The sequence below is a fragment of the Oxyura jamaicensis genome, chromosome 6 (genome assembly GCF_011077185.1).
Source record: "Oxyura jamaicensis isolate SHBP4307 breed ruddy duck chromosome 6, BPBGC_Ojam_1.0, whole genome shotgun sequence".
Classification (NCBI taxonomy): Eukaryota; Metazoa; Chordata; class Aves; order Anseriformes; family Anatidae; genus Oxyura; species Oxyura jamaicensis.
Genome location: NC_048898.1, coordinates 27,778,188 through 27,800,802, shown reverse-complemented (window position 1 = coordinate 27,800,802; position 22,615 = coordinate 27,778,188). Strand labels below are relative to the sequence as shown.

The 22,615-nt window shown below is 44.1% G+C and overlaps 1 protein-coding gene across 1 annotated transcript in view; it reads left to right on the top strand.

The window, feature by feature from the left end:
• The first annotated feature begins 5,960 nt into the window (after nt 1-5,960).
• The window catches only part of ABLIM1 (actin binding LIM protein 1), a 186,583-nt gene continuing 169,928 nt past the window's right edge, over nt 5,961-22,615 (top strand). Inside the window, exon 1 of the mRNA XM_035329705.1 lies at nt 5,961-6,118. Coding sequence (XP_035185596.1) covers nt 6,106-6,118 — 13 coding nt within the window. The 5' untranslated portion in view covers nt 5,961-6,105. The remainder of the gene's footprint in view (nt 6,119-22,615) is intronic.

Genomic DNA, 22,615 nt, shown 5'->3' with positions numbered 1-22,615 from the left:
TGGACATTTGTCAATTACCTATTTTGTTACAGTCAGGGAAATGGCCAGTAACTCCCGTGGGTTTATTTCATGACTTGATAGGAAGCTGTGTCCAGTAGCAGAGGGCACGAGTGACCTGGTTTCATCTGTTTTGCACATTTCTGTCAGAAACACAGCAACAAGGGTTAGAGAGAATCTTCATATCTTTTTTTTGAGAAAAAATATCCCTGTGCACCCTCTGTAGAACAAATTAATATACCAACCAGTAACATTAGTTCTGGGCTTAGCTAGTGAATGTTTACTTGGATTTTAGCAGTTCATTTGTCTAGTTTGGTTCTCAAATGATGTTTGAAGCTACAGGACTAGTCTGAGTTTACTCAGACATTGACTTATCCCTGCAGCCATCACATCCCACATGATCTTTGCATCTTTCCGTCAACTAAACCCCATTGAATTTAGGGAGAGGCTTGTGTTAAAAGAAAGGCCCTTCTTGGGAGCCCCATCTGAATTCTTGCAAGGTTCCTGAATAACTCCCAAGAGTGACCATGTACATCACCATTGCATTATTTTATTTGTAGGTAAGAGCAGATGGATTCATCTGAACACTTCCAGTTAGAATTTCATGCTCAGAAGCTGTACTCTGTGCCAAACTACATTTCCAGAGTAATCACGTTCAGCTTGATCCTTTGTAATTCTTTCTGAGTCATTAGCCCTGTAGGAATGAGCATCTGCACTTGGATGAGGCCTTTAAGGAACTGAGCTGGAGGCACTACTGACAACAAGCAAAGAAAATGAAGTCTGTAGTAGACCTAAGGTCATTCAGAAATGTTTCGGTTACTCATCCATGTTCTTTTGCCTCAGGTTCTTTGGATTAGTTTGACATTCAGTCCTCAGGTTGTGAAATGCTGAAGTAAGCAGACCTGCGTCTGTAATATGCCTAATATAAAGGAACCTGCTCCTGATTAGATCCTTGAGCACTGCCGGAGCGCTTGATTCCTGCCTGGCAGCTCTTGTGTCAAGAGAAGCATTTCCATCCATTTAATTTCTCTGGTTCTGAGTTCAGAAGCTGTTGTCTCCAGTCTCTGGGTCCCCTGGAAATCTGCAGGTGGTGTCACACTGAGCTGATATTCATACCTGGGGTGCTTGACTGCTGCCATCAGACCAGTGCAGTCTGCATTTCCTTCTGCCTCTCCAGCAGTTACAGCCAGCAACGGGAAGCCAATCCCTATTACATTCACCACTGCATGTGCAGCATAAGTGGAAATTCTCTGTTCAAATGCAAAAATCTTTTGTAGCATTAATCCGTTTCCCTGAGCTGTTTCAGAGCAATTCATCCTACTGCCGTGGATCACTGCCTGCAGAGGGCAGCCTGACCTAGTATTTCACTCCAGCGACGTGCTCAGGTGGAGAATTCCATCGTCTGCTGGCGTCTCTGTCCATCAGCATCACTGTCCGTGGAATAAACAAATGAGAGCTGTGGAGGATTAGCATCAGCCCGAAACTCAAATGGATTCAAAAGTGGGCACCCCCACCACCCCCAAACACACACACTTGACTAAATTAAACTGTTTGTTTGTTTGTTTAAAAGCACAGTGGAAGAATACAGTAACATCAGAAAATTCAGCTAGGCCTGAGATCATATCTCATGTCAACCAGATACGTTTCTTGGTAGACATCAATGGGTAAGAGAAAGAAAATATCCAGAATACATGCACCAGGGTGTACTGGCTGATGCTAACAGTAGAAAAGTGTTTTTATTTTATTCCAAATTTCTTCAGGAAGATTGTGAGATTTGTTAAAGCAACTGTTAAGATGAGTGAGACTGCGCCTTTGGCTGATTTTGGTCTGTGTTCTCTCCCAAGCGTGTCCTGAGTCCCCGTGAAACAGCCACCACGATGTCAGTGACACTTTGTCAAAGAGCATGTGTCTACACGCAGATGTGTGCTTTAGCTGTAGGACTGATCAGTGCCACGTTTGAGACTAAGGGTTGCTATCTTGATATAGAAGGACAAGGGACAAGGTATTCAGTTCCTGAAAAAGAGTCAGTACTTTGTGTCTCTTAAATCAAACTGTGTCCAATAGCTGATTAAGGAATGATCTTGATGTGTGCTGAAGGGAGTCCTGTCTGCTTCTATACTCCTCAGCCAGAGGGCCCTGCTACGTAGTGGTCAGAATAGAAAGTAAGGATAAAGAAAATAGCATTTTAGGAATTAAGAGAGCATCAGCAATGTCTGAACTCCAGGAGTACAGGAAGAAACCTGTGTATCTTATGATCAGTTGTCACGTTACTCAGTGATGTACTTTCACATTGATTTAGATAATGAATTTATTTGCATCCAGACTTTTTATCCCACATAAACGGGGCTTTCACAGCAGAACGTATACACTTCTCAGAGTCTGGCTCATTGTCATTGCAATTATCAGTGAATTTTTGCTGCTGATTCCTAAAATTTTATGCAGATGAGCGCTGAGAAATTTTGATTCTGGTTTATTCATAATTTTCTTTGCTATTCTTGCTACGTTACTCATCTTTGCTAATGTGACCTTTGGCCAAGGAAATATCTGTCACAGTTTACATTGATAGCATAATGTAAAAGATACTCTATGTAAAAATGCTTACACATTTAATCAGCTCTGATTGCGTAATCTAGTTCTGTTTGGCCACAGCAAATTCTTTAGGATAAAGGGCGAAGTAGGGCACACATGGAGATAAAACCCTTGCTTGACACACATCTAAAAACTCTCATTTATAATTAAAAATAAAGGCACTTTATGTGATTGTCTCTGTATCTCCTGGAGGCATACACTGAATACAAAATCAGAAGAAAAATGATTTAGGAGTCAAGATTCACAGCTGTAATTTGTGGTTTATACCTCATATAAACCACATCTCTCTCAGCCTGTGAGAACCTGATAAAACCAGAGGAGGTTTTTGACTCTGAGCTCTTTCTTGGGATCTTTCCAATAAGGATGCACACATAGGGGTGATACTGAAATTCTTCTGCAGTAAATCCTTGACAACATCTAGCTGATCTTTCCAAACCTGATCCTCAGAAATGAATTTCTCATTCTGGCCCGTGCCCTAAGTTCCTCCAGGGTACTGAGCCGTTTTGGTGCAAGGGCAATATAGATTAGCTGGTAATGGGCTTATTTGGAGGCTTTTTCTTAGCTGCCAAGATCTCCAATACTCTAGGTCATATCAGTAAAAATGATTAATTTGAATTTCACAATTCAAATGTATAAATCCAGCCTTCGCTGACTTAGCTGGATGACGTCATTCTTTTAAGAGTTTTCAGTTTGTCTAAACCCTGTTTACTTAATGGATAGAAAAATACAACATTTTATATATGCACACAGGTGATATATTCACAAGTGACGGCAAGGTATGTTGTACAGAGAATACGTTCCAATATTTAGAGGACTTTACTGGAAAGATGCAGATTCTGTTCTTTACTCTGACATAATTTTCTCTGTGACCTTAAACAACATACTTAGCTCTTCAAGGGCATTTAAGCATCTGAAAATTCCAATAGGGGATTTGAAAACACCTGGCTGCTAAAATTGGTTGGTGAAGTACTTTGAAAAAATCTCTAAAAGATCCCTAGGTGCCTGTTTGCATCTCTCAAAGCCCAAATACCTTTAAAAAACATTGACATTAGTGTGTGTGTGTGTTTGTTTTTCTGTCTAATTTGAGTTAGAAGCTTAAGCTGTCTGTATAGTCAATACGAAAATGTAGGAGGTAGGATCCTGCTTCGCAGCTGACTAATTCAGAAAGCTCAGGTAGGTGCCTGAAATAAAACGATGTCAATCACTGCTCCTAATGGACTTCATAAGTAGTCAGGAAATGGCTCAGTCAGCTGAACAGCTCAACAGCTTGCTGCTGCTCAGAAAGACCATCTCTTTTCACTCTAATGCTCACCTGTTCTTCCTCACCTCTTGCTGGCTGTGCAATTCTGCACTTGTCTTCTGTAAGCTCCAATGTTTATCTGAGCCTTAGGTTTTCGTTTTTGTCTATCTTTCTGTTTCCTTTTCCGGGCAGAAAACTCACCAGCACAAGAACGTGAGCAATTCCTTGCTGATTAATGAGCTAAAGTGGTTTGCTGGGGGGTAAGACCAGTGAGGGGAGCAGGAACGCATGGGTTGGGGTGACTAGGAAAAAGGCAGTGCACAGGAGAGTACGTGACCATCTCTTACAGAAGCAGCAGCAGCAAACTCTTGGATTGGCTTGTCCATCTTGTCTGGCTCAATAGCTCTTGTTTGAGGTCTCCCCTCCTCTCTGTACCGCCCTTTCCCACCCTCTCCTTTCTCTTCAGCTCCCTTCCACATTCCCTAAATATTGGCAGGACAGGAGACAGCCGTTGCAGAAGCTGATTCAGCTGCACACATGCAGATTGCCTGGCTGGTACTTGTGGCTAATGAAGACATGGCTTCCAGAACTGATAAATCTTGAGTTCCCACTGCAGCTTTTCTTCATTTTAATTTCTCTTTGCAAGTCCTCATTACTACAAAACTTGTAAGGTTGTTGAACTCTTTCTGAGTTCTACCTTTTAGTCAACTTTAATTGAAATTTTCTATACCCAAATCTTGAAGTTCTTGAAGCGGATTTGCTGGACAGACAGAAAAATGAAACTCCATCATCCTCAATTCCTTAGGAAACCCAACTACAGGGCTAATTTTAATACGTGGGTTCTGTATCTGATCCATTTTAACTTTCTCTGATCAACATGTCTGTTGAACTTCTCAGCCTTAGAGGCGTTGCACAGTAAGTGGAATAAATTCTTTGTGTTCTATAGAAAGCCAAGGTACAAATGCCTTTCTCCTTTTACTTCCTAGCAGCATAAAGAAAGGAAATTCTTCATTAAAAAGCTAATTTCTGCATGTTCCTGAGCCCTTTTTTTTAAAGCCATTATTAAGTATCACGCAGGAGAACCCTTGATAATGCTAGTCAGAAACTCATTGAAGGAAGTGCATAGGAAATGACTCAATTAAAAACACAAAATGCTGTTATATTACATGAGGAAAACCTTGGCTCTTTGGGTACAAGAAGGAAAACCTGAGTTGTTTCCAAGGGGAAAACATTACTCATTTCAGAAAAGAAGACAGGGAAGGGAACTTTTTTGAGTGAATGTTAGCTGAGCAACTACAGGAGCTGGGAAAGAGGCGAACCTGCAATTTATTTCACTGCTGCTGCAGGATTGAGAAAAAACGGGCAAGAAAACAGGACGACCTAAGGGGTATGAACTGAAGTGCGGGTGACACTGGGGCGATCCATGGCAAACAGAGGTGCATATGACTACGAGTCATTGCTGGCTGTGAGCATGAGCGCGATATGGGAGGAACAGCTGTGCCGACGCATTGTCTGCGCGTACATCACCTGATGAGAAGGCACGTGTGTGCCCGCCGTTGTGCTGCTGCTGTCCTGCTCCCTTACACCTACACGTACACACACACACACACACACACACACACACACACATACTCGCAGCCCGGCTGGCACCGGGGTGAGCAGCACAAGGCGCTGCCAAGCAGCCCCCAGCCGGCTGCGCCCCGGCGCCGCGGTGCGGAACGCGCCATGCGCCCGCTGCGGGCAGCCGCGGCCAGGGTGTGCGAGCACCGCCACCTCTCCTGGATAACCAGCTGCGTTTATTTCACAGGAAAACCGTGTGGGCTTGTTGCTACTAGGCAGCTGCGCTGTGTGTGGCACAGCAGAGCGGAGGAGCGTGACTCAGCCCCTCTGCCACCGCCGTGCTGGCTGCTCCAACACCCCGCGTCCTGCTCGCTGTCCGTGCCGACCCTGAGCGAAGCCACCTCTCGCGTTTCAGTTCGGCCGCACCGCTGCGGTCCCTGCGGCCCGCCCTTCCCCGCAGACTCCCGGTGCGCTGAGGGGGGGGGGGGTCGCCGTGTCGGGGAGCTCCCGGCCCCGCCGGGGGGGCGCCCGCTGCCCCTCGGGGCCCGCAGCGCTGCGCCCGCCCCGCTCCGCCCCGCAGCCGCCGCCCTGCCCCCGGCAGCCCGATCCGAAGCGATCCGAGTCGATCCAATCCGATCCAAGGCGAGCCGAGCCCAGCCGCACAGGCGCACGCAGCGCGGAGAGCGCCGCGGCCCCGCCCGGCTCGGCCCGGCCCGGCCATGTCCGCCAGAGGTGGGTCTGCGGGGGGCGAGGGGGGACCGGGGGGGGGGCCGCCGCGGAGCCCTGCGGCGAAGGGGCTCGGGGAGGGGGGCGCTGGGTGCCGGGGTGGGGGGTCCGAGGCTGCCGAGCCCGCTGCGGGCGCTGGGGTGGGCGGCTGGCAGCGGGGCTGCAGGTGCGGGGCGCGGGGCGCTGCCCTCGGGGCTGCGTGGCCGCACTCCGTGCCCACGGAGGAACCGGAGGCGTAAAGTTAAACATGTTCTGAACGCTGTCATAACAAAGATGAAATACCGGTAAGCATCTCTCTCTCTCTCTTTATTTTTTTTTTTTCTTTAAAAAAATTATCTGCACGGTAATAACCAGTAAAACCACTCCCTGGTTGTCTCTGAATTGAAAAAAATACTTTGTGAAAATTATATATTGCAAACGAACAAGCCCCTGAATGCAGGGCTACGCCCTGTTTGTGCATCCCCTTATTTCTCTGCATCTTCATGTACTATACACCGCCCGGCGTGCACCACCGCTTTCGTTTGCCTGGATTCCTCCCGCTGTCCAAATGAGCCTCGTGCACATGGACGGCAGTGTGCGACTGCTGAAGGGCTGTCAGCGCAATGTGCCTGGCACCATGTTCCTAGAGCATCGCACCCATCCCAGGTATAAATAATAAATAGTGGTTGGTCAGCGTAATTCCTTGTGGCACTGTGGAGTTCTTGCTGTAGGAAGCAATGGTCTGCATCAGTCTCTGAAGAATCCATTTCTGGAAGAGTGCTAATTGTGTTAGCATCAGTGCTGTGCTAGGGCTGCAGTAGTACCTGGGGGGAAAGCCCTGGTCTCAGCAAAGCCTTATGACATGCATTAGATTCGCTGTCTTCACAGGGCTACCTGGAGTTGAGGAAGCAATGGAAATACCTTGCAATTTCAGCTCTGCAGATATTTTGCTCCACTAAACCTGAAACATACAGAAAGGGTAGCCAGGGAACATTTCCACTGCCCCTATTCCCATTTTCTCCCCCCACCATCCCTCTTTCATACTTCATCAGCACGGCATGGATGTTTGATGCCTGCTTGGTTCTGCTGGAGAGCTGCCTGGAGATGAAGGGGGAATTCTTTCTCAGCCTTTCCCATGCCATCCATTTTTTTTTCAGAGTAATTAATTGGAGGGACAGGGACTTCACAGGAGTTTAGAGACGCAGCAAAGAAGATTTGTAAAAGAGATTAAGATATTAATTTCTATCAGTATCTGCTTTTCAATTTTAACAGATGGACTTAGTCGGAAAATAAGCATGTCTGTAGGAGTAAATAGTAGAGTTACTTGGTGCTGACCAAAGCTTATTTGTGTATAAGGCAGTACAGAACATTCTTATTGTCAACTGTTCTAAATGCTACTATTGATAAAATCTTACCTATGAACTTATTTTCAGACACTTAACGCGGTATGATGGATGTTCATGAGGTTACTCCTGAGCATGTAGCTCAGATAAGAAATATGTCTTTATGGGATCAGGGCTTTGTTTGAGTGTTGGATCAGGACCCTTTGCTTCATGCTGGCAGATTACCTCATGCATAAGGAGTCTCATTAAAACCTTGGTATCATTAGCGTCTGCGTGTTCAGCGAATGATGATTGTTAATATTTTAAGTAGCGTTAGCTGTCCGAAAGGTGATCATTATTATTCTGAATGTATCAGATTTGGAGCTGTCTGCTTGCTGTTTGTACACCAGGCATACCAAGAATAGGAGAAGAGCGCTAATTGTGTTAGCACTCATTTACCTGTGCCATTTTTATTACTAAACTGCAGAAGATACTCAAGACATAGTAAAACATCACAATATCATCAGCGTTCGATTTGTGCAGCTCTCTTTATTCATCTCTTTTGCTCCAGGAGGCAGCATGGTCTAGTGAACCAACTGCAACAGATGATGGAAGAAACTCCTGAAATCCATCAGGACCTCTGTATTTTGAACCATCCCTTTGAATTCTGCTCTAGTTCCTTGTAGTTATTGAAGCAGAAGTACCGTATATCCAATGACATGATGGTAGATTTTGAATCAATGCATAGAGTATAGCAAATAATACAAAATAATGTAATTTTTCTGTAGATGGAACACTGGGTGAAGAGTTATATATTTCCCTACTTGTACAATGGAAATAATGGGAGCTAACTTTTTCAGAGGGGTTGCTGTGAGGACTAACGGCTGACCTGTGCTTTAAGATGAATTTTCTGAAATTCACCTTTGTTTTCTACCAGCTCTTACAGACTATGCTGTTGACATCCTTTGCAATGTCCCTCACATCTCCCTGTTACCAGATCAGGAGGTCTCTAACCTTCCTTTGCAGCTTTCCTCATAGTACAGCTCTAGCTGACCAAATGCCAGATGAAGTAGCATAGATGAGTATTCCCAGAAGCACGAACGAATAATCATTTTGGAAATCTGGTGATCGAACCAGGAGCTAAACTAAAGTGAACTTTGAAAATCCTTTTCCACATCCCTGTCAAGTTGGAGCCCTTCCCAGGGCACTCTCATGACCTGTTCTGCAGCCTGGTGGGATCACTGCCGTTGACGTCAGTCATGCTTTCTATTGTGCAGTTTGCAAAGGTCTTCATATTATACTTTCAGCTGTTGTTAAGTAGTTGCTATTAGGGTTCATACATGACTGAATTTGGGTGTTGGAATAAGCCGTATAGGTTGTTGCTTACCTAAGGGCTTGTTTGTAAAGAGCTGTAAATTCGCTGGATGAAAGACATTTTTCTAAAGCCAAGTATAACCGTGACCTACTTGTGCATGTTATCTCAAACTGCTTAAAAACTGTCAAAAGTACTTGTTATCATGAAGGTCTAAGTTAATGGAAAATGGCTATTTTTAACTTTAGTAATTTGCAGTTACACTAAAGCAAGCAGGCACAAATGGTAGTGTTTGGTGTGGACAAATAAGATCTTTGCTGTATTGTTTTTTCTACATATTGAAAGAGTTAGCATGACCTATATTTTGTCTAGTGGGCAACTTCAGGAAAAATGAGGGCACATGAAATAGTTTTATCAATAGTGGTGTCTCTTCTGCCTTTTTTGTGCCATAACAAAAATCACTAAATTTTGACAGAATCCAGAGTTAAAGAAATATTATTGCTGTCTAGTATTAACAGGTTGTACTGTGCCGCGCTGATACTGTAAGTGTGGGAGTTGTAGAGAAAGTACTTCCATTTCTTAGCCTACTCAACAGTCAGCGTAGCAAGGTTGTTTGGAATTTATTTCATACTACAATCTTTGTCTTTTCAGATTTGATTTTGCAACAAATGTAGATCAAACAGACAGATCCACCACCCACTGACACACTGGTGTTAGGGAGGTTTTGTCCTTGTTTTGCAGGTGAGGCAACTGAGGTGATGTTTTTCTTTGCACACTGAGTCTTAGATCCAGGGTCAGGAGGGGAATTCCTGCCTTCAGGTCCTGTTCTCAGACTACTAGTTTGTACTTATACCAGTTGGCAATAGATTTCAGTGGGAAGAGGACAAACTTCTCCTCATTATGTTTTGCTCTGGTAACTTCTTTCCTCATACACACTGTGCAGATCACTTGGCTGATGTCTCACAGGTTTGTCAGTGAGAAACGTACATAATAAATACTGAGCTCCTATATATTCCACTAGTACCTTTTGTTTTTCTTTCCCTAATCTTTTAATTCTCCTCAAACAGCTGTAGCCATGGCTGCTGTTGCTGGCAGTGGTGGTTTTGATCGAGGTCCATGCTGACAGGGTTAAAAACTAGCTGCTGTGAGCTGCAGCTCAGCCATTTACTGTGGTCTGTGATGAGCACAGCAATATTGCTTCATCTAAAGGCACCAGCCTTTTAAGAGGTGGCAATGTTGTCTGCCGTGTCCTTGATGAAATATATTGCTCCGTTTTAATGCTTGTTGTCAGAGGCATTTCTTTCAGGCGCGTGCCGACCTTCCTGGCTGCTGTTTGCGACCTGCCGGCTGCGTGTCCGCCTGAGAGGCCTGGAGAGCAGGGCGGTGCAAACTGGCTGACCGTTTCCTTAATTTCAGAAATAGCGAAGTTTAGTGTGTTGGGCAGTTAATTATAGCAGCAGTGGACACTCCCAGTCATAGTGATTTCCAGCATGTTCCTTGGTGCGATGCTCCACAGCCTGCAGGAGCGCTCTTGGCAGTGCGTGGAGTCCTGCCCGCTCAGCCCATTCCTGCCTGCCAGGCCTGTGCCCTGCAGGGTGCCAGCCTGCAGCCAAGGCTGTTTCTCTCCCCAGCTTTCACCCTGAATTCCTTTTGTACCCATTTCATACCGTTATTTAATCCTATCTATACCTTCTGTTTATTTCTTCCAAATTCATGGAATGACTTAAGCGGGGTTTTTCCCTCTAGGTACTCATCTCAGGGCTTGAACCTCAATGTAGTGCTTTAAAGAGGTCAGGATCAGCACCTGGATTGTCACTGTAAGCTGTACTTTTCTGTAGATGAGAATCTTTATCTGCAGCCTAATCTTTAGACCTGGTAGAAGTTTTGTTCTGATGGGGAAGAAGAGTGTTTTAATGAGGTAGCTGTCTGAAGGACAGTATTTATTTCGAGCTGGTCCTTTTTAAGCTTCACCTCTTTTTCCCATCTTTCTTTTCCCCTCAACAAAGATTAGTCTGTGGTGTTTAACTTCTGAGATTAATGAAAATTAGTCCTGAATACATGGAAAAAGTTACACAGAGTAATGGCAACAACAAAAGGAAACTGGGACAATGAGGTAGAATCTATTTTAGATGCACAGCTTTGAAAGGAATTGCACACAAGGAAAATGAACATCAGCTTATGGATGGAAAAGCCAGCAAAATTGCTTTTAGTGAAGAACAGCGGAACCTCATGTGCTTTGCAGTTTCTGAAAATAAACTTTTGGAGATTCTTCTTTTTTTTTTTTTTTTTTTCCTTCTTTTTAATATAATGGGTTTGAATTGAATATTTTGAATTATTTTTAACCTAACCTGTAAGTAATTCGAAATGAAACCACATGTGGTTAGTTCATGTGCTTGATGTAGTATTTCTTAGTTCTGCAGTTTAAAGGTGGAAACACCGTATAAAGCAGACCTTGGTCTGTAAGTCCTGAGACCAGCAAGTAGCCCCTATTTTTTTTTATTGCATATTGTTTAGGCTATGATGTCTTTATAAGTAAGCGGTCTTGGTTAAAACCCAAAGAAAACTCTCAGATGTTATACAATAATAACAGAAAAAACTTTGTGAGACTCATCTTTTAAATCCTCAGCCCTTATTGTAGAATGCTTTCAGAAAGGATTTCATAGAAAACCCAACCCCAGTATCAGTCTCAGTCCTGTAAACATTACTGAGCATTGCATTCAGTGTGTTTACCAGCCCCGTATGTAATGTAAGGAAATCCTTTATTTGTAAACAAGGCTGGACCAGATGGGCTTTAGTAAGGTACGCCCATGGTGGAGGAGCCTTAGGTTCTCCTTTCCCCACTTGTAAGCTAGAATTAGTGCTTCGGTGAGTCAGTTTGTTTCATGTGAATCACAAACCGTGGCCACATCCAGTGCAGCGCCTGCTGTTTCTGCGCCCACGTCTGAGTTTGGCTCACACTCGGAGCGGTGCTGATCGCCTGCCTGCACCCAGGCTCTGCAGCCCGTGCCGATTCCTGCGCTGTTGGCTGTGGTTGTTGTGGTCATGGCTATGGTGTAATTACGTGGCCTTGGAGTTTCTGCCTCATGGCTAGAAAAGATTGTGTGTGCTTCACTTCTGAAGAAGATGAACGTGTTCATGTGAGCTCTGTATTTTAAAGCGCAAAGAGGATCTGTGTTTGTCACGGTAAAAAAGGCTGATGTCCAAAAAGGCATGATGAGCCAGTGTGTGTTGTGGCACAGGGATGATCTCTGCCTTCAGAGAGGAGGCACTGGGGCTTTGCTGCCATGCTGCTGGTGTCACTGGGAGGTGCTGGGGAGACACGGGCTCTGCACATGTGGCTGGGAGGTGCTGTGGAGGGAAGCATGGAACAGGAACATCCAGGAGACATCGTGCTCAAAGGTGGGGCAAAGGGTACTTTTGTCTCCGTGTGGTAAATCTGCAGATTCAACTTAAGGGGGTTGGAAGAAAAGCAGACCAGGCTGGTCAGCAAGTTGTGAGGTTCTGCCTCCCTGAAGCCCTAGGACCAGTGCCAAGCTCTTTTTGGAGTATCGGTGTTGTGCTTAGAGGTGATCCTTCTGGAAATATGCCTGAGAAGTGAGTGGCCTTATCACGTTGCACATTTGGAGGATAACATACGCTTTGGTTGACTGCTTCCTTACTAATAAAGATGCTTTATGCTGCTTGTGGAACTGCACAAACAGGTCATGTATTGTCATATTTTATTCCAAAGTGCCAAGCTGAAACTGTTTCTGAGTTTCTGTAACTTTTTTTTGTTTTGTTTTTAAATACTTGTCATTCCCTTTGCTGTATCCAGGACCTTTACGTAGTCATTTTTAATGTGCTCTCATTTTAACTACAGTTTCCTCCAGTGTAAATCTTGTATGAATAAGGACTGTGGGATTTCACTCAATGAAAGGATTCTGCTCTAATTATTGTTATTATAGAGCTGATTGTGTTTCTATTGCACCAGGCTTGTGTGAGGCATCTTTGATCAACAGAGCAGTCAGCAAAACTGCTTTTCAAATTACAGTTTCCTTTTAACTAGCGATAAAAGGTTTCAGTTTGGTTTTGGCATTAGAAACTCTGGGAGAAGACCAGGTTAGATAAGAACTGAAACTTAGTTAACAGTAAAGGATCATAGTTAAGACAGTGTAACACAGCCCTGAGAGGGGTGTTCCAGCTCTAACTCTGAGCCTGCACATGCCCTGGATGAAAAGTACTGGCTCTCTTCACTGCCCCAGGTTTGTGGTCTTGTGAGTCAACATCTGTGGGAGAGCAGGCTCCAATAAATGCTACGTAAGGTGCATGAACTTGATAGAATTAGGGTGTAAAAGAAGAGTTGGATTTGGGATTTGTTATTTTTCTGAAGATGCAGGAATGTAGGTGGGCCTGTGGTCAGTAGGCAAGGTGGAAATTAATGTTTTTCTCAGAATGAAAACAGAAGGCAGGAAAATGTTTGTTTGTTTGTTTGTTTGTTTGTTTGTTTTTGAGTGAAAGCACACCTGAGTGAAGCATAAATGTAAACACCACCAATGTCACCCTTAAAATCAGATTCAGTTGCAGAAGGAATTGGGCTGAGTATTACCTGCAAAGTGATATTTTATGCCTATTTATGAAAGTTGTAATGAAAGTTTATTATTTTTTTTGCCAAGGGCTATCTTTATTGCAGTACGAAGGGTCTGTGCATGCATGGGCAGGCTGTGCCGAGGTGTGGGTGAGTGTCTGTGTTCCACAGCAGGAAACCTGCACATGTCTTGAGAGGTTTTAAATGAGCAGAGCTGTAAAACTGATTGGCTTTCACTGGAGTTGTGCCCGATTTTGTTTTTTAATCTTAGTCTCACTTGTGCTTGTAAATAATCTCTTCCTACGAATGTGGACATTCAGGACAAGATTTAATGTTTCTATAGCCCTTTGCTACTGTTGTATGGTTTTCTCTTGTCATAGTAAAACAAAAGATAAACGGACAATTCATTTATAAACCTGTGGAATAAAACTCACTGCAAGAAGACAGTATTGTTATATAATAATGTGGTTATCCAGAACTGTTTATTCTGCTTTATGAGCTGGAGATAATCCCAAAATGCTGGACTTTGATCTAAGGAAGAATAATAAAACTTTGATCATCCTTGAATTGACAGCTGCTATAAAAAGCCTATGTCTTATTTCTCTTTTAGTAGCACGGGCTAAATCCAGAGCAACTGATAAAAGAATCTGATGATTGCAGCTTAGGGATTTTTTCTGACTTGACCTGAAGTGATCTCTGTCCAAAAATGTCTATAAATATTTTTTCTATTTTCTGTTGACAGATGTTTTGATATTTGAGATGAATGGCAAAAATGTTTTGTGTACTTAGATGTGCCGTGCACATTTGCTGGAGTCTAGGGTTTCAGAGAGAGGCTCTTGTTAACTCTTTATGCAACATACAAGAGTGATTTATAATAGAATTATTATAAACTCTCATCTGGTTGAGATGCTGTTATCTTGCTTTCCATATTTCTGAGAATATAATTTCAAATTTAAGAAATGACAGATGGGCTACTATCTCTGAATATATTCTAGTTACCATAGTGGTACAGTATTTCTTTATGTGCTTGAGACATGGTAAATATTTTCCTACACAAGTTTGTAGTCCACTTGTGATGTCCTTCCTTCAGAGTTGTAGCTGGGCAGTGGCATTTTGTTTCTAGTTTCAGTATTTTAAAACTTACAGGAGAATGTGGGGAAAAAAAATCTAACTTTTTATTCATTTCTTGAAAATTCCAGAATTGTATAGGTCAGCAAAGCTCACAGACTTGGAAGGTTTCTTTGGTACTTCAGAAGTTCTCCCTGTGTAGGGTTCCTGTAGTGTTTAGTATGAGGTTTCAAGAGTAAAGTGCCGTAAAAGGGCCAGGGGTTGTTCCTCCTTCCATCCGGCTGGTGCTGTGCTGTGCAGTCCGCTCCTTTTGCTGTGTGTCGTGGTTCAGCAGTGAAGCAGGGCAAGATCCTAGAATCATTAAGGTTGGAAATGACCTCCAAGGTGACCTGGTCCAATCATCCCCCAACCACGGATATCAGCCACTAAAACGTGACCCTAAAGACGCAGCCTCTCCCTTGTGCTTTGGGCTTTCCTCCTGTGTGGCTCGCTGCTTGGTGCAGAGCTGAGGTTTTCTTTAGTAACGCTGGTCTTGTGTTTTGGGCACCACATCCTCTTGATTTAATTATGTTCTAAAACTAAGTTTGGGAGATTTTTGTGACTTTTCACAATAGCAATTTCCCCCTCTTTCTCTTGTTCTCTGGTGCCAGCTTCAGCAGATAGTGGAAGTCGTCATTTTTCCTTTCTGCCAGGCAAACAGGCTGAGCAGACCGGTGCAGTACGATGCACTTTATTCTGTGTACATAATTGCCACTCTGTATTTATCAAAAGCAAAGAGACTATGTGCCTCCGGGGGGATTGCGAATTCTACCATCTTGCTATTTACGATGCTCAGGAGGTATTTTTAGTGCAGGTCGTTGGCGGTGCTGCCAAAGGGAATGGCTGGCTGGCTGGTGCAGGCGGGATCTGCAGGCGGGCAGCTGGAACTAGCAAGTGCTGGGGGAACTGTGGGGAGCGGGACCCCCAGCAAAGCACCCTTGGGTGAGCTGCTGTGTGCCAGCGTGCTCATTTGTGCACCGGTGTGCTTTGGGCCTGTGCAGTGACACCCACTGAGGAAGCTGGAACCTCCTGTGCTCACTGCAGCCACTTGGAAGAGGGGAGTGGGTTCATTAGTGCCCCAGTCTACGCGATTCCTATTGCCGAATGACTGTCAGAGTTGCATGGGGTGGTTTTACAGCATATTTATTCTCCATACCTGAACCCTCCCACCCAAAGCAGACATCCAGCAGTGTCTGCTAATGCAGGCTATGATTCCGTTTTTCTGGAAGGCAAGGTCCAGCCTGAGCCTTGCTCTGCCCTGTTAAATGAGCTGCCTGCATTTTTCCTCCACAGGCTGAGAAGTCATGAGAGCAGTGGGTAAAGGAGACAGTGAGTGAGAGCCGGAGAGGGCAGAAGGGGAGTGGAAGGCACCTAGGAATGGTGAGCAAGAGAAATATGTACAGTGGAGCAAGGAGGGACAGTGTGTGTGGAAGGGCTCCTTGGAGCTGGGAGAGGCCCAGCTGGCACAGCCCAGAACTGGCCTTGAATACAAGAACGAGGTGGGAGCAGAGAACATTTGGAGAGTTAGAGATAGCTCTCTGGTGGAAGGAGTTGTAAGTGCCTTGATGCCAGAAAGCTTATTTTTCTTGGTTTTTGGACACCCCAGGCAGCATAGCAGCCAGCCTAGGAGTGACTCTCCTCAGAATTGCTGACAATATTTCTGTGATTTTTCAGGAGAGAGCGGAAGGAGTACTGGTTTATAATTGTCTGAGGAGAAAATCACAGCTGCCCGAAACCTCTGAGTGCTTCGCTTTTTAAGCAATCAGGTTTCTTTCCAACCTGCAGAAGCAAGGCCTCTCCTGCTGTCCCACACAGGAGTAAGGCCTGGAGGGGAGCTGTGTGCAAGCTTCTGAGGGGAAACATCAAAACCCAAGTTTGGTGCCGTGTTTGCGTTTGCATAGCAAAGTGCTGATCTGCTTCTGAACAGCCCCAGTGCCGGTGTGTATCCCTCCTGCTGAGTTACACCGTCCATGGTGCTGCTTAAAAGTCGAAATCTGCTGGTTTCCTTGAATAAATAGTTAATTCCTTGCTACCCATGTTTTCTTTGCACTGCAAGTTGAAGTTTCAAACAGATTTATTAAGCGATTTCCTAGGGCAATTAGGAAACACCATGTGTTGGTGCTTGTAAAGTAACTGGAAAGCTCGATGCCAGCAGAGGTCCTGTCTTAACTCCCTGCTAAATCTCCCATCGACTGGTAGGTCACCCGGGACGTCTTTGTGACTTGTGGTATGTCTGAAGAGCCCATAGATGCAGCCAGAACTGGGCAAAGCTGTTCTTATAAACACAACAAGCAGTTTTCTATTTGTAAAATGAAATGGGGATGACAGAAGGTACAACTGGAAGAGAAACTGAAGTCCACAGGAATTGCTGCTGCTGCCTAAACACGAGTTATGCTATTAACTGTTCCCAGCTTAATAGTTTTTGTCAAAGTACATTCTCCTTCCTTCCAGCAGGACAGATCATTTTATTTAGTGTATTGTACTTTTTTGATTTCCAGTAATAAATGTTACATCAGTAGCATGGCCAATGGGCCACGTGAGAGTTAGTGTCTGAGATTACTCCAAGCTCTAGGACAAAAAGTGATGCCTTGACACAAGGATGGGAGATGGTTGGTCCATTCAAAGTGTGTGCTATCATGTCTGCTCAGAATTTCTGTCAATTGCGTAGTTCTTAGCAAAGCATTCATTGATGTTTTCCACAGCCTGTATTCCAGAAACAACGTGTGTCATGGACTGAAATAGTTCTTGGCTTCTAGAACTTCTTAAGTTTCATTTTCTGCCCCCCCTGCTTGATTTCTGCAATGCAAGATAACCCAACTGGAAAACTTGAATTCAGCTTTGACTCTGTCCAGCATTAGTTGCTAATAATATTGATGGTTTCCACAAGGATGTTACTCTTGATTCTCAACATTTGTACTCCCATGATGAAGTACGAGGGCATTGCAGTTATTTTCGCATTTCATATGTGTTGAAAATGTCAGACAATACTGTTGGTAACACTTGAGCACAGTATTCTGCAGCATCAGAAGGTGAAACAGATACAGCAATTTGATCTTTCCTTTCCTAAGCGCTTCAAAAATAATTAGCATGCCTTTTATTTCTGATCTGTTTCTTGCTTGAATGACTGTTTAGAAACTGCAGTGCTTATTTTATGCACTGCACTTTGAATATACTGACAAAAAGTCTTTCTTCAGAGCCCTTTGAAGACAAGCTATATACTCTATTGTGTTCTGCAAATCTGGAATTACTGTGGAGGCTGGCAGAGTAATTCCAGATTTGTGCTAGTCAGAGAAATGAATTGGTCAGATTTTTTTTTCAGTAACATCTGACACAGTGGAAGACATTAAGCAGGGGAATGCTTTAGGGACAGTTCATCCTGCTGTAAGTGAGGAGGAGGCACATAGTTTTTTTGAGTCCCTTTCACCATCAGTATTTTAGAACTTCTAGGGTTCTGTGCTATGGGGTGAAAGAGTTTATCCAGCTGTATTTGGTCTGAACTCATATTTTGGAGACTTTCTTGATAGAAAAGGTTTTTTTGCATGTTCATTAGTGTATGAGAGCAGCACAGAGAGCATCAACAGTATGTTGTTTTTTAGAAGGTTAGTTGATAATGAGGATAGAATTACACTTCGGAGTGTGAAAACAAATGTTAATTGTATTCAATTGATTTTTAGAAAGCATTCCCCTGATCAGAAGGTGCAAAAGTAGGCATTGTGATCTTTGGAGAACCATTCCTTCTACTGGTTACAAGATTCTAGGTAAGAATCTGTATTTCATCCACAGTCTGCTTTATCTGATCTAGGACATGCTAGATAAGATGTTATTCTAGAAGAAAGGTGTGAAAATTACTTTTAGCTGTTCCTGAGGCATTATGACTGATGTCAGATGTAGGTTAGTGCAGGGAAGAGTTGTATAAAGTGATCCTACTCTTAAGGAGCCCCCGTTCTGTATGTTAATCAAGATACGTCTGTCCCTTCCTCCTCCTCTTCCTCTCTCCTTCTGGTCTAAACCCTGCTCCGAACTGAGTAGTTTTTCTTTTGCCATCCCAGCAGCCATGTTGGGAAACTGCTGGAAATACCAACTCTACAGATCACATGTGCAGTTATATGTTTTTATTCAGTTTTTGTGTGGTTGATCAGTTACGGCCAATCGTGCTTTTTGGCTTAGCTGAACCATGGGCGAGTACACCTTTTTTGCCATAGTTTGCTTTCTAGTTACGCTTCAATCTTCTCTAAAGAATCTGCAGTATCTGGATGTTGTTGTTATTTATTTTTAATACCTCTTTGGAATAGCTTGTGTGCCAGTAGTGGTGTCGAGGATTTACTCCTAATCCAGAGCATGGTGGCTTTCTGTCTTGGGGGACATAAACGCTGTCAGCAGGATGAAGAGAGCTGCAAGGTTGTTCACTCGCTAGGGGCAGAGATTTAGTGCATGTTTTCATTACCTTGTATAAGGTAGATATCTTGTAAAAGTGACCTGCAAAAGGAAAGCCAGCATGTTGCATTATGTTTTCTGATGCTGAATTCACATTCCCTCTTTGATTTCTTCTGTATTTTTTTTAAGCGGAGATTTGGCAGTGGCTGTTTTTTAATTTATTTGACATTTGGCCATCTGGAGCTGAGCTGAGCTCTAGTCACACACGTTAGCTGTGTTAAGTGGAGCGATGCAAGATCTAGGGGCCAGCGTGAGCACAGTGGAATGAGCAAAGTTCCGACGGGGTTGGACTGAACCTTTCAGGGGTCATTTGTCAAGCAGATCACTGAGAAATTTCATCTTGTTTTCTCAGCTCTGACCGAACTTGGTGTAAAGATGCTTGGGATAAATTGCTGGACAAGTAAATGGAAAACTGCAAGATCATTTCCACTGCTTTGTTTCTGAGTTAAAACAAAAGCAGTTCTTTCTGGGTAGTGCTCTGTAGGGCACCTGGGACCTGCTAACGGCCCAGAGCTAGTGCTTACAGAGCCTATTTTATATGTACATAAATATATATATATATATACATGTTTATATTGCGTGTAGGGTTCATCTCATTCCCTGGATATCTCCCCGAGCCTTGTGTTGCAGTAGCTCTCTGCCCAAGCTTTTCCAGAAGGGATGGCTCTGAATGCAGGAGAGTGAATACAGCCTTATGAAGTGCTTGGAAGATCTCCTGCTGGTTTTGTACTGACTTTAATTGTGTGCTGGGTACACGGGATGGTGTTGTGTTCAGTGGGCAAGCTCCTTATACAACAGTATTTCTGCTTCCTTGAAAATGATGCAGTCAACAGCCTTCTGGGCAAAGGGCGTTGACAGCAATTCCACAAACAACATTGGTGAGCATTTCCTCTTTCCATAATTGTGGTGTCCAGCTTCCTTCTGGGCCATTTTAACAGCCCATAATGGTCTTTTATACCTCCCCAAGCCAGTGATGGGCCTTTGTCTCCAGTCTGCTGACTTGGAAGACGCTTGAAGTTATGAACCTGAACCCTTTGATACCAATTGTGTGTTTCCAGCACATCTCCAAGTGGGGCACAGTATTTATTACTTTCATAGCACTTGACCTCTACTTACCAGTTGGCCTTGCGAGTGCTTTGTTAGGACCAGAGATGGTTGTGGCTTCCTTAGCATAGATGTTTAGGGTAGGTAAGGGTGACCATATCTGTTCTCATTTAGAAGAATAATGGCCTTATTCTGCTATACGTTAATTTCTCCAAGTTTAGTATGTAGCTGCAGGTGGTGTCTGCATTTTGTCAACAAACTCTATGTAACACCTACTGACTTCCTTTCCCCTTGGACTTTGGTTTCCCTGCTGAAGACAGCTGCTCACAAACAGCTGTGTTTGTCCATTTTACAAAGCTTTGAGGATTAATGATTTTGATGCACAGTGCAGTAGAGAGACTTTGTTAGATCGATGCTCCCTCGTTTGGTGACCAAGCTCTTTAATACTTAAAGAGATTGCCCACGGTGGCTTTCTGCCTTTCCTGATGTCCAGAAGAGCAGTTCTGGATGTGGCACAAGTGCTCCTGTTGCTGTGCAGATGAGCTGAGGGCTGAGCCAGCTGCCGTGCTGTGGGGTGAGGAGCTGCAGCACAGCTTCCCTGAAAAGCCTTTGGGATCTGCAAAACCACTTCACCTCAATTTACAGCATTTTCAGATTTGGTAGAGGAGTAACGGCAAGAAGTGCGAATTATGGAAGATGAAGCATCGCCTAGCCCACATAAAGAATCGCACAGTGAGAAAAAACACGCTTACACTTGTGCTAGTGTGAGAGAAGTGCACTGTGAAGTACCCAGTAGCAGGCGCTTCCTGAGAGTTGCATGCAGCTTCCTCAATTTTACATCTGGAAGTCAGTCTGGGTGATCACAGATGCCTTAAAATCAGTGAATTATGGAATGAAAATAATTTGAGGCAGCAGTCACAGAATGGATTTTGAGCTTGGCTTCTCCCCGTCGTGGCTATTGGTTGCCACCTGTGAGTTAAGATTTTTTCTTTGAGTACAAAGATTGGTAGTGGTGGGCAGAGCTGCCTGCTGGGGACACGGGACAAATGAGGGGGCACAAGGCCTTGTCTGGCAGCATTTGTTCGTGGTCCTCACTCAGACTGGAGTTTGGGGTGAAGTGTCCCGTGCCCCTGGATTTTGGGGTGTTTATTTCAGAAGCCTTTATCACTGGGTTCTGTTCCCTTCCCAAGTGAGCCTGGAGATGTGACTTCCTGACCAAGGCTGCGGTTTAACACAGCCGGGGCTTTATGGCAAGCTGTTGTTAGTGTGTTTAACAAGACTGGGAACACTGCAATTAGGAAGTTCAGTGCCGGTGAGCGTTACCACTGATGTTATTCAGGGCTGGCCCCAGCTCTGTGATGCTCCACTGCTGAGTGCAGAGCAACTCAGTGCTGCGGCTTTTCCCACTGTGGTTTCGTGCACTGGGTGCCAGCAGTTAGCATAATCTGTGCTGCCAGGTGCAGGTCAGGATATAGGAGAGGATATATAAGATGAAGCTGTTATATCCAAGGGGGCTAGAGAGCACATATGATAGCATAACCTAGTAATGCTATGTTGTTCCTTCCCGGTCATCTAGCCCAGCACGCTGAGCGTGTCTCCCGTTACCTAATTCACGGCGGTGCTGTCTCATTTGTGCCAGAAGAACGTTAATAATATTTGGAATAGGCTTAACTAGGATTTAAGTGTCATGCAGATGTGGGCTAATCCTTCGCATGGGGTAGTAGTCAGCCTTTATGCAAACCCATAGTTAGCCTTTTTGCTCAAATGTGGCACAAAATTAACATTTTTGAATTACAAATACAGGTTCTTTTAAATCTACTAGGTAGTCAGCAGGGTGTCACAGTATCTAGGGATACTAGATAACAAGCACACTGTCCTGAAAAGGTGAAACAGACCTTTACCACGGCATTTTGTGGTGGGAATTTATTTCTAGTTAAGCGTTGTGTGATCGTAGGGAAAAAGAGAGAAGTTTTATTTATTTGAAAGGAGTAAGTTAAAAGATAAAATCAAGTTTTCCAGCTTTGCTGCTTTAAAAGAAAGCACCATTAGGAACATCTGTGTAAATGTATTTTTTGCTTTTTCCCGCCCAGTCATAAATTGATAGACCAGATGATGAACTTAGAGGAAAAAAAGTACGGGATAGCTTATAACCAGAGGCTTGTACTGAGGCTGTGTTAGGGAACAAAATAGAGCGGGTTTAAAGCTGTGTTTGGATGACCTTCAAATCCCATCTGCGGAATTCTTTTTAGCTTCAAGTTTCAAATGTCAGCTGCAAGTAGATCATTGCACCAGAAGCACTTAAGCAATAAAAGATCAAGGATGTCCTCCTCTCTTTGCATTTGTTTTAGGGAGGGAGCCGTGTTGCCTCATTAGGAACTGCTGCCCGTGGGTAGGCTGATGGCCCTGGGAGGGATCAGGAAACCTTGTGCGCAGGGTTGATGCATTAATCAAGGTTGAGAATGGCAATGTCTCCACTAGGTGAAACAAAAACATTAAAAATCCCCTCTGATAACATATTGCTCCAGTCTGGTGTTTGGGTTTTCTGCCACGAGGCACAAAAATCCATGTGCACGACACATGGTTCAGAGCTGTAAAGAGTTTGGGAGTGTGGATGTTGGGAGAAGAAAAACAAAATGATGCTAGGGTACTGTTCTGTATATTTAGCCAGCACTGGCATCTCTGGCCTCCTTCAACTACAGGACGTACAAATCCCAAGGGATGGCTGAAGGGAGAAGTCTCTC